At 40.7% G+C, this 12,480-nt stretch overlaps 1 protein-coding gene across 1 annotated transcript in view; it reads right to left on the reverse strand.

Moving 5' to 3' along the window:
* Positions 1 to 8,943, reverse strand: part of Nedd4 (NEDD4 E3 ubiquitin protein ligase) — a 121,613-nt gene extending 112,670 nt beyond the window's left edge. The window contains exon 1 of the mRNA XM_026413408.2: positions 8,866 to 8,943. Coding sequence (XP_026269193.2) covers positions 8,866 to 8,910 — 45 coding nt within the window. The 5' untranslated portion in view covers positions 8,911 to 8,943. The remainder of the gene's footprint in view (positions 1 to 8,865) is intronic.
* Positions 8,944 to 12,480: the final 3,537 nt, after the last annotated feature.

A 12,480-nucleotide genomic window follows, 5' to 3' on the forward strand; every position in this document is an offset into this window, starting at 1 on the left:
CAAACATATCCTACTCTATGACCCAGAAATTCCATCTTTAGGTATTTACACAAGAGAAATGAAAATATATATTCATAAAAAAGATTTGTAGAAGTTCACAGTGGGTTTGTTCATAATAGCCAAAAGCTGGAAACAATCAAAGTGTCCATCAAAGGAGAATGAATAAACATCTGGTTTGTACACAGGAATAGTGCTCAGCAAGGAATAGTACTCAGCAATAAAAGAAGTGAGCTAAGGATACAACCACGCGTGTGACTCTCAAACATATTATGTCAAAAAAGAAACAAGACTTAAAAGAATAAGAAGGTACAATTCCATTCATATGAAATTCCAGAACAGCTAATCCATGGTTATAGGAGTTGCCTATGGAGAATGGAGAAGAGGAGTGGACTGGTAGAGGACCCAAGGGAGCAGTCCAGAGTCATAGAAATATTCTATATCTTAATCATATTGCTGGCCATGCATGCTATTAAAAATCATCAAATTGTACATTTAAAAATCTGTCGTTTCACAGTGAATTTTATTCCTCCTCACCCAAACCCCCAAAATGAAAAAACCAGAATAAAGATATTTTCAAACAAAAACAGAAAGTTATTACCAGCAAATATTCAGAAATTCTAGAGAGTGTACCTTAGCTGGAAAAAAAATGTGATCCCAAATGGAAAGCAAGAAGAAATGACAAAAATGGTGAAATATGTAACAGACATTAACTGTAAAAAATGACAGTGATAATGATGATTGATGATGATGTGTGTTCACACTTGTTTAATTAATTTCCATTCCACTTTGGATTCAGTTCCTTCCTTCCTTCCTTCCTTCCTTCCTTCCTTCCCTCCCTCCCTCCCTCCCTCCCTCCCTCCTTCCTTCCTTCCTTCCTTCCTTCCTTCCTTCCTTCCTTCGTGTGGTGCTGGAGATTGAACCCTTCTGCATGCAAGGCAAGCACTCTACCAACTGGGCTATATCCCCATCCCTCAGTTCCAAGTCTTAACACAGCTCTCCTCTCCAGCCTCATCTCATGACCTTCTCTGTTCTTCTTCATCTCATCTTTTACCCAGAAGTCTACTGCTTAGTTCTGTTTACCAAGAAGTCTACTGCTCCACTCCTCACCTAACGCCTATTCATCCTTAGTTTCAGTTTCAATGTGACTTCAGCCTTCTCTGACACTCTCCCCTCCTCTCCATCACACAAGATTAATTATATTATACGCTTACATCTTACATTCCTTTTCCTTCATGATGTTTATAAAATATGGATGCACGATTATTGATTTAATGTCCTTCTAGGCTCTAAATTCGGTAAAATCTAATCTGTTGTCCATCATTATTTTTTAAAATATTTTTTTAGTTGTTGATGGACCTTTATTTTATTTATTTATATGTGGTGCTGAGAATCAAACCCACTGCCTCATGCATGCTGGGCAAGCACTCCCCACTGAGCTACAGCCCCAGCACCTATTGTCCATCATTATTAGCTCAAGTCCTGACCAAATGCCTGACACACAGTAAGAGTAAATGGTCGACAAATATTTGTTAAGCCACTACAGAATTTAAGCACTTCAGAGGCCCATCTAAAAGTATAAAAAGAAAGAGAAAAAAAAAGAACAATGACAGTAAACAATACACCTGTTCCACTCATCATCTCCCTAAAGAGTCTTTTCAGTTAAAGGGTTTCACTTGGACAACCTTTTGCAGCAAGAAAGTGGAAAGACCAAGTTTTGTGTACTGAAGAGACCTGAGTTTCAATCTCAGATCTGCTAACTACTGAGAGGAAGTTCTTGAGGAAACCAGTATCTCAGATTCCTTATCTGTAAAATGTGGATAATAGTATCCGCTTTCACAAGATTGTTGTGATGATTAAAGCTACAGTGTGAAAACATCTCACCTGGAACCTGGCACGCAGCAAGTGTTCAATTAAAGGCAGCTGTTATTATACTTAGGTGACTCTTTTCCCTGAAGATTATTTTCACTAATGCATCTTTATGCACTCCCATGATCATGTACTTACATTATTCTCTTCAATGCCCCCAAATGATTCACATCAATGGAAACCAGACACTTTGATCAGGCCATGAATTATAATAATGGGCTATAGGCATATTAAATCCCCAAGACCTTCAGAAAAAAACTGACTGAAACCCTTTTGTTTGTGCTGTGCCTTACACCTTACAATTATCTCCAGAATTCTTCTATCCCCTCCATTCATTTATCCTCTTAAAATTTTGATAAGATTGGCAAAGGAGCCAGAATGAATAGAAACTTTAAGGAGGAAGAAGGTAGTAACAGACTGCCACAGAGTTCAGCAGAATGGTGAATTTAGCAGTTCAAATCAGAAATCTGACTCAGGGTTCAGAGGTGGAGCACAGGACCATGATTAACTGAATACCAGTTGTGTTCAATAGGTTGTTACATCTCTAGGTGCTGGAATGAAGACTGCTAGGGAATGGGAGAATCAGCAATTTGAATATCCTGCTCTCATAGAGGTTAAATAATTTTACAAGATCACCACGTTAAGTGACAGGAATAGAATTTCAACCTAGTCAAATCGCATTTGCTCCTGCACTCGCCCTTTATAATTTATATAATTCATATAATTATATAAATTTATTTATATAAATTTATTTTTAATTTATATAATTCATAATTTATATAACTTCAGCTCCAAGATTCTACTCCTATGCAACATATGAATTCCTAACAGTTAACTGTTTTATGTGTGTGTGTAACACACACGTACATGTCCTTCTCTTCTGTTCCTTGTGCAAAGGAGTAAACAGCAGGCCCACCATAGGGAGAGAGGAGTGTGAGTTGTTTTGGGGAGATGCATGGTCCTCATTTTTACCAGCAGGGGACACTGAGAGGAGGAAGGTGCCATATGGAGATGTATCAGTAGGGTGCCCACCAGAGGAGGGTGAGGCATAGAAATGCAACAGTAGTATTCCCACTTGCATTCAAGGATGCAAAGAGTTGGAAGGGGGACACCAAAGTCCCACAGTTGTTTGCGTGGCTGGGAAATTAGTTTCATTGAACGTATTAGTAGATAAATTAAATAAAGAAGTAAATATATTAAGGATAATGAAAGTCAGATTTTCACTGTTAGAAATGAAACTTATAGCTACAAAGGTATATTAAATTGCTAGTTTTTAATAATTTTAAATCAGTATGAATTAATGATTTTGAAGTAAATATACAAATTAACATAGCTGTAGATGTATGTGTGTTCGGTACACACCCACACAAAACTTCTTAACCATGTTCACTGACACAGTTGAAGAGCACATTCCAGGAGCAATGAGCCCACTAAAGACTCAGATTTGGGTTTCTAAAACCCATTTTTACCAGACAGAATGAGCACTCCTAAGAAAATGGCTGATTCCAGACAGAACTGTGCCAGGAAAAGTATATAAAGTAATGAAGTGTTCAAGAAATGATGGGGACTTGTTATAAGGGCCTAGAACTCTCCATGAAAGCACTCCCACTGACCATCTGGTATAATTGGAACAACAAAATATTTAATGACAGTAATCAATTACAACCCATTGAATAACGTGGGATTCCACAAGTCTGCTGATATAAATAAATGGATAGATAGATAGATAGATAGATAGATGGATGGATGAATGGGAGGAAATAAAAGGTTCTACTTGCACAGAATGCCAACTAATAATATTTGAAATAAAATATAGAAGTGTTTGATTCAGACAGAATTAATCAATATATGCTAAAACTGGGAATGAATTTTGATGAGGAACAGGATATTGACACAGCCTCAGGATATGTGCCCACAAAATAGTAATCACTTGTTATGGTTTAGATATTTTGTATCCCCAAAAGCTCATGTGTGAGACAATGCAATAAGGTTTAGAGGGGAAATGATTAGGTTATGAAAGCCTTGACCTAATTAGCAAATTAATCCCCTGATAGGGATTAAATTAGTGGTAACTATAGGCAGGTAGGGTACTGGAGGAGAGGGTCCCTGGGGCATGCCTTTGAGGGTATATATTTTTGCCCTTGTTGGGGGGGCGCGGATAGCGCACTTTCATGCTCTTTCTTTCTGCTTCCTACTGCTGTGTCTCCAGCTGCTTTCCTCTACAACCCTCTTCCCCCATGTTGATCAGTCTCACCTTGAGCCCTGAAGGATGAAGTGGCTGTCTATGGACTGAGAGGCCCCAAATAAACTTTTCCTCCTTTTATTGTTCTTGTCAGGTCTTTTGATCACAACAGCAAAAAAAGGATGACTAAAACACTACTTATAAAGAGAGAAATGGTCAAATTACAGAGAAATCTGGCAGGCACCAAAGTGACCAAGAGATTAAAGTTACCGCTGTACAGTCAACATCATGTACCCCCTGATGTAATGCACTGAGAAGAACACAGCATCATTTCTGTGATTCCTGCCAAGAAAACATGACCTTAACATAATCATGAGGAAACACTAAACAGATGTCACAGGATGTGCAGCCTGTACTCATTATAGCTGTCAAGGGTAACAAAGATAGAGGAACTATTACAGGTTAGAAAAGGCTGCAAAGACACGACAAGCAAATACAACATATGTTCCTAGATGGGATCTTGGGCCAGAAAGAAAAAGAGAAATTATTAAAATACTTGTCAAAACTTACATGGTTATGTGTGGATTAGATGGTATTGTATCAATACTGATTTCCTAGCTTGGAGGATTATATGGTTATGCTGGACAGTGTTATTGTTTTAGAAAAATACTCACTAGAATGTTTAAAGATGATAGGGATGTGTCTAAAGCTTACCCTTGAGTGCTCAGGAAAAAAAAAAATGGGGAAAAAGGTTACGGAACAATGGTGGTGAGATGTCAAATTTGGAGAATCTGCAGGAGGATACTGAAGTTCTTCGTGCTATACTTTTCAATTTTCTGTTGGTTTAAAATAAAACAAACTATTAAAAATAAACTATATTTGTTTATTTTAATAAAATATTATGACCCTGGAATTTGCAAAAAAGTGGTATTGGCAAAAACAATACATGAAAGATTGGGATAGATTACTAACACAGCTGCTGCTGCTTCAACTATGCTTCTCCTTCCTTGTGTGCAGTTCATAGTTTTAGAAACTTTGTTCCCAGATTTAGTATGATGTCAAGACAGGCAGGCACGGTCAACTCTGCCCAGCCGTAGTGGGTCCAGAAGTGTCACAATATGCCCTTCTTAGTTACCCTGGTGTTTAGGTACTGCTGTAGCTATTGCCACGGGGGTATCCATTCTTCCATATTAGCAAACTATACTCCCAATCTGGCAGTAGAGACTTTCAACTCCTTTATCTTCTTTCTTCTTTGCCTTGTTTCAGTCAGGCTTCAGTTACAGGAAACAAAATCACTCTAAATTCTTTAAGAGGAAAGAAGTCAATTCAGGGAATTTGGTGCTTACAAAATTGTTTGAAGAGCTGGAATAGGCTGTAGGTTGGACATCCAGAGGTGTGGAAAATTGCTGTAGAACCAGCCCACCTCGGAAGCTGCCACATCTGCTACAGCCAGATAGATAAAAATACACAGCTAGGGGCTGGGGTTGTGACTCAGTGATGGAGTACTTGCCTAGTATGTGTGAGGCATTGGGTTCATTTCTCAGCACTACATAAAAATAAATAAGATAAAGTTTCAAAAAAATACATAGCTAACAGGGGCCACCACCAGAATATAGTCAATCTAGACATCTGGAATCAAGGGCCACAAACTGCTACTTCTGCAACTTCCTATTGATACCTATAAAACAAGTTACCAGATACTGCAATACTTTTATAGAAAATTCAAGGTCTATATGACTATACCTGTCAGCAGAAAATAAAAAGAATAAAACTATATGCTTCACTTTACTTCCACACCCCAACTCTCAAATAAGTGCATCTAATGGGGGGAACCTATTCCACATTCAGAACAATAACTGCAGAAGTCTGGAAAACATGGTGTTTAGTTTTCCAGCCTCTATATAATTGGGAGGTTCACTGGAAGGAGCAAAAAGTGATGCTCAATTCCAATTCCCAGATCCATCATATTTCTTCCCACCAAAGATAAGAGTTATTCTCTACTGTTAATTCCAAGTGACTGTCAGACCAAATTACACATAAATTATGTTACACATCTTCCTTAATTAACTAATGCTTTAATGGCAAAACTGTGCATGTAGACCCTCTTACAGAAAGATATTGTGGAAAAAGATGGCAACTCATGGAAAAGTGAAAGCTATTATGATCTAAACTTCAGCATACTTTAATTCTAATATGCTCCTACAGTGTGACTCAGCAGCTATTCACTACACACTGACTAAATGGCAATGCTATTCTATTCTATTTCTATTTCATTTTTCTGTTTCAGTTTCAAATCTGTAAGAATCATCTCCTTTTGCTATAACAGAAAAACTTCTCTACTTTTAATCAACAGCAGAGGGCTGCCTATTCCCAGATGAGATTTTGAGTTTCAGAGGTGGCATAGGTGCAGTGTTCTTCTTCTTTAAAAGGGGGAAGGGGGGGAGGGTTTTTGAAGGCCCCTTTTTACTTGTGATGGACTAGAAAATAAGTGGCAAATGATGGTGATGAGACAGAAACTGAAACCAGAAAATAAGCAACTTTCACATTTTGCACCAGATGGTGAGCTTCTTAAGACTGAGATTTGTCAGTCATTTCTCTCTCTGTATCCCCAGTGTCTAGCATAATGTATGACCCAGAGCAGACAGTTAATGCATGTGTGTTGAATAAATAATCCAAGTACAACGGAAGAAGTGGGAGATACTTTCTTATCATATCTCTTGTCTTCTTATCTCACTCTCTTCCTTAACATGGACAAAGTAAGACACAGGGAAATGAAAGGAAATTTGAATTATGGAACGCACAGCCCCACCATGGGAACAGGGTAGGCCTCATGCCAGGAAATTAAACTTCCCAGAATTACAAATCCTTCAGCAAGTTCAGGAAATCCTCATTTCGAGGGGTGAGGTTTCTGGTCCCAGTTGCTACTGATCACCCACTAAATGCCACAATTAGTATGATTTCATCTGGACAGAGGGGTGAGAGGGATAATTGAGAACACAGATCCTGTATACCAAGAGGAAGAAAACAGATGGTGAATGATACCTTTGGCAATATTTTGTCTGTGATCAATTGGCTCTGCTGGAAGGAGATGAGATGAGAAATCTTGAATGATGGGGCCTATTTCTGAGTAGCAATGACAGAGAAGTAAAGTCCAAGGCCAGTCTGATTGCACTGGAAGGTAGCCTAAAGTTCTCTGCACTACAGTTATGTAGCAGGCAGGAAGATACAACTGATAAGAAGAAAGCTATCATGGGTGCAATGCTGCATTACCTTCTTATGTCTTCTACAGTACAATAATGGGGGCACTGGCTAGAACATTCCATTTAGCTATAACATATTGATCACTGTTTCTGAGGAACTTCTAGCTGCTACCATCTGCCCCTTGTCACTTTGCTTGGCAATAACTATGAAATTAAATTATTTTTTAAATTTATTTTAACAGATACATAAAAACATTAAAATGTACATTTTTATGAGCTATTTCAATTGTTTAGTGTTTAAATCATTTACCTCCTCAAACATTTATCATTTTCTATGGTGAAAACATTCACACTTCTTTTTCCTAGCATTGTGAAATATACAGTGCGTTATTATATCTACAGTCACCCTACTGTGCAATAGCACAACAGAACTTCTTGACGCTATCTAACTGTAACAGTAGCCACTGATCAACCCCTCCCCATTTCTCTCCATTCTGCCTAGCCTCTGGTAACCACCACTCTACTCTCAACTTCTATTAGATCGACATTTTTAGATTGCACATATGAGTGAGATCATGCAGTACTTGACTTTCTACGCCTGGCTTATTTCACTTAAAATGTTTCCCAGTTCCATCTATGTTGTTGGAAACGACAAGATTCTAATCACATCACATAAACATTTTCAAAATAACCTGAAATAACTTGCCTACACTAACAAATTACTCAGTTTATAAGCAAGAAGATCTCAAGAGAAGTGTGAAAGACATCTAAAGGCATCAACTTGCTAAGAAAAGGCACTATTACCACACTATTGGAAAATACCTAAGAAAGCAATGTAAATTAGGCAAGCAACATAAATTGTCTTCTTCAAATCCTATAACTTCAGTTTTCAAAGTGAACAGCTGTGGGAGGTTCTTTAAAGTATTTATACTTTTTCACTTTATTTTTTAGCAACGAAGATCATAAAACGAAGGGTGAATTTCCCACATTTGACACTTGTTGCTAAATAGGACGAAAATTCTTCCTGCCTACGTTCCCATTCCTGTCTCCACTTAAGTGATTAAAAAGGGGTTCAGACAAAGAAGGAAAAGAAAATCAAACAACTAATGACAATTCACTCGAGTCTCCAGACCAAAGTTCATAAAGTTAAGTTGGCAGGGCCTCTGCCAGATAAGTCTACTCCACCGTGGGGATGCTAAGCACCAAGGAAATTGGCCCCACCCCCCAGGGAGTTCGCGGACCCCCGCCCCGGGGGGGGGGGGGCAGGAAGGCGCTGCGGGTGATGTGCGTCCTTTCGGCGCACACAGCCAGCTCGCTGCCTCGCCCCCCTCCTCAACACTTCCTGAAGGAAACTGACAGGGAAGGCGGCGGCTCCCGGGAGGAGCGGGGTGTGCAGTCCACGGGCTTGCTCCTTACTGCAAGCCCCGCGAGCCCGCGTGCTCCAGGACGCCCCCACGGTGCCCGGGGCGCCTCGCGCACACCCCGGGCTCGCCCAGAGGGAGGAGGCGCAGACCGCAGAGCCTCTGGCGGCGGCCGCTGGCCCCACGGCTGCCTCCTCGGGTCCGACTGATGGACAGTGCGATGGGAAGCCCGCCCGTCACCCTCTGGCCCCCGCACCTCGTCCTCCAGGAGCCCGAACACCTCCACTGCGCAAGTTGCCATTTCCGAAAGCTTCCAGCAAACCGGACGCGCTCGTCCCCGCCTAAGGCTGGGAACCGTAGTGCGGAGGAGGAGAAGAGAGAGGAGGCGGGGAGGAGTTGGAGGAAGAGGAGGAGGCGCTCCCCCTGCGGCCGCAGCGCCTCCCCCGGCAAGCTAGCGCTAGTGGCACGAGGCCGCGCGGCGGGAAAGGGCTGGCAGCGCGCGCTCCGCGGGCTGAGCGGTGGCGCGCGGGGCTGGGGGCGCGCCTGTAGAGGCACTGCGGATGGGAGGGAGTGCGCATGGGGCTGGGGGCGGAGGGGCTCGCGGCGGGGACGCGCGTGACGGGCTGGGTACGCGGGAAAAGAGCACTCGTGGCTGCACCCCCGTAGGTTGGTGCTGACAGGCCGGTGGGGGAGTCGGGCAGCCCCGGGGCTCTGCGCGGCGCAGGCTGGGGAGGCCGGGGTAACGTCAGCTCTTTCCGGGGAAAGGGCGCAGTGTTTTTCCTCAGCAACTAGTCTCGCTGAGATCAGACCCAGAACTCTGACTAGATGCCTGGAGATAGGCGTGCTTAGTCCCAGCCTAAATCCCCAACAACAACAACAAAAAAAATTGCAGCGCTCTCATGTTGATTTATGCTAGACTTTGGGACCGCCAGAAAAAGCCCTCCGGAGTGTGGTAGCAAATGGGCAGGCCTCCAGGGATCTCATCAGTTTTGGACTCGGAATCTGAAATTCTCTCCCTGTGATTTGTATACACTACGGACTCAAGCTATTTCCTGTTCTGTGTTATGTCTATCCTTAAATCCCATCATTACCCAGGGTCCAGCTTCCCTGTGTAACTGTAACGCTTTAAACCTGCTTATCAGTAGCACTGGAGGGTAGTGCAGGGGGGATGGGGAGATAACTTGAACCCACCAGTGCTATGGAATGATCATGTTTTTTTTTTTTTTTTTTTTTTGGGGGGGGGGTCGGTGTCTGCTGGGTTTTATAGTACTACGTAACAAGAGGACCCATGAGCAGGTCGTGGTGGCGGTCGTGGTGGCCCACACGCCTGTAATCCCAGCGATTCTGGAGGCTGAGGTAGGAGGATTGCAAGTTCAAAGCCAGTCTCAGCAATTTAGTGAGACCCTAAGCAACTTAGTAAGACCCTGCCTCAGAATTAAAATCGAAAAGGGCTAGGGATGTAGCTCAGTGGTAGAGTGTCCCTGGGTTCAACCCCCAGTACAAAAATAAATGAACAAATAACAAAACACCCATGAAAATAACTAAGGAAAATTGTAAGTTTCCATTGTTCAAGTTAGAATTTATGCTTTTCATTTTCCTATAGTTGCAGAAATTTTCAAAGTATAGAATCTCAAAATCTAATTTTAATTTTCCTCAAGGAATTCAGACTAATTCTGAATTATTAAGTTTAAGTTGTCAATAGGTGGCAACAAGACAGTTTATATTTTTGTTTTGTTACACAGGAGTATATTTTACTTTTTGTTTGGCAAATCCATTTCATTCATATTATCTATAAGAATTATATAATATATAATCCAAATTTTGTCATGTTTTTTGAGGGAAAGAGTTAGCAATTAAGTAAACATGAGTACAAAATTCCAGAATAGCTAGAAATTATTGGCTTACTTAAATCTAAAAAGCTATCATAGGAAGCCAAACACGGTGGCACTCACCTAAAATCCCAGTGACTCAGGAGACTGAGACAGGAGGATCACAAGTTGGAGGAAAACCTATCAAGACCCTGTCTCAAAAAAGGGTTGGGGTTGTAGCTCAGTGGTAGAGCACCCTGGATTCAATCCCCAGTGAGGCAAAATAAATAAACTATCATAGGGCTTGGGATGTAGCACAATGGTAGGGCTTATGGATGAGGCCTTGCGTTCAGTCCCCTGCACAGCAAAAAAAAATAAATGTTATCATGGCATTAATTTCTTTGATTTTTATTTTATTCATTTATTTATTTATTTTTGTGATGTTGGGGATTGAATCCAGGGCCTTGTGCATGCAAAGCAAGCACTCTACCAACTGAGCTATAGCCCCAGGCCAATTTTTTGTTTTATAACCTGTTATAAATCTGTATTTTTATTAAGAACAAAATATCAGGCCAGGTTCACAGGCATGTGCCTGTAAACCCAGTGACATAGTGACACCTTTTCTCAAAATAAAAGATGAAAAGGGCTGAAGATGTAATTCAGTGGTATAGCACCCCTAGTATCAGGGAAAAATAATCTGAAAATATTTAGTGTGCCCTTTCCTTTTGAAAATATTTCCCCTTAATCTCTTATGATATATATTTTCTATATTTTAAGTAGGTTGCTCATATAATTTCAGGGCACACTTCCAAACAGGTAGGTAAACTACTTCTATTATTACTAGCAAAATTTAATGAATGCATGAGAAATATACACACAGCCTAAAACTGGTAACAAACATCAATGAGAAATTCCCAAAGGGATAATAAAGTAAAACATTGGATACGGCCAATAGGCAGCAGTCTTCACTGCTGATAATTCCAGATAATACTGATTTCATGGTTTCTTATTCTTTCTGTCCAAATTCAAAATCATAACAAAGAATGAAGCAGACAACTACTGATATAAGATAAACTGAGTAATTATTATATCCTGACTGAAGTTCGGAGGGGCCCTGTGCAGCTGGCACCTGAAATTAAAAGGAAGTTCACATAAAGAAAGTGATGACAGCTAGTTCAATAACTAACCACCAATTGAGAAACTGTTTAGATTGAACAACCCCCTTCTCTGCATATGCTCAACTAAATTGCATTTTCACAGAAGTCTTTTGCCCATCCAGGCTGCCTACAGTTCAATTCATGTTGATTTGATTTGGTTAAATATGTAAGAGACGTGTGTGCATCATGTGATATTGTACACGAGAGCATGCCCCACGCCTTCTACTTCTCTAGGGATCATTCTAAGTAACAGTACAGGCAATTCTAACAACCTCCCTTGGGATCCCCATTCTATCCCTTGTTCTTGAACCTGTTCTTCCTTCAGCTCTGCCTTTACACAAGCCTCCAAACTGATAAAAGGAGCAATAAATTAATGAAAATTGGTAAACCTGCTTTGGCCCTTCTAGTAGGCTACATATCTAACCCTCTTTATCTCTGCCTGTAGTATTCCTTGTGACACACAAGTTGAAGTGGTTCTTAATTTTTAAAAGATGACCCCTTGAGAAAAAAATTGGGTATTGAATCATCTAACAATATGAAAGACACTTTAAAATGTTGGTTATAATTCTCTAAGGAATATAAAGAAGTCTTAAATGGAAATGCTTTCTCTCACTCATAGTATCTGCTGGCTGCCTCTTCTCTAACACTAAATGTGGAAGCTCTTAAGAGTTCATCTTTTCTTCCATTGTAAACTCTCAGGACCTCAACTAGGTACCATCTTTGTAGAACCTGTCTCAGACCCAGAGCTCCATAGTGCAAGAAATGTTATTATTTGCTTTTCTGTAATTGAACTTTGTTCTTACCTCAAGGACAACATAGAAAATGTGTTTAATGGGTCAAAAATTCTATGGGCCTAGTGCATGCTAGGCAAGTGGAAACTTTTTTTCCCCTTAATTAAATTTTGAA

The sequence above is a fragment of the Urocitellus parryii genome, chromosome 6 (assembly GCF_045843805.1).
Source record: "Urocitellus parryii isolate mUroPar1 chromosome 6, mUroPar1.hap1, whole genome shotgun sequence".
In the NCBI taxonomy this organism is placed as follows: Eukaryota; Metazoa; Chordata; class Mammalia; order Rodentia; family Sciuridae; genus Urocitellus; species Urocitellus parryii.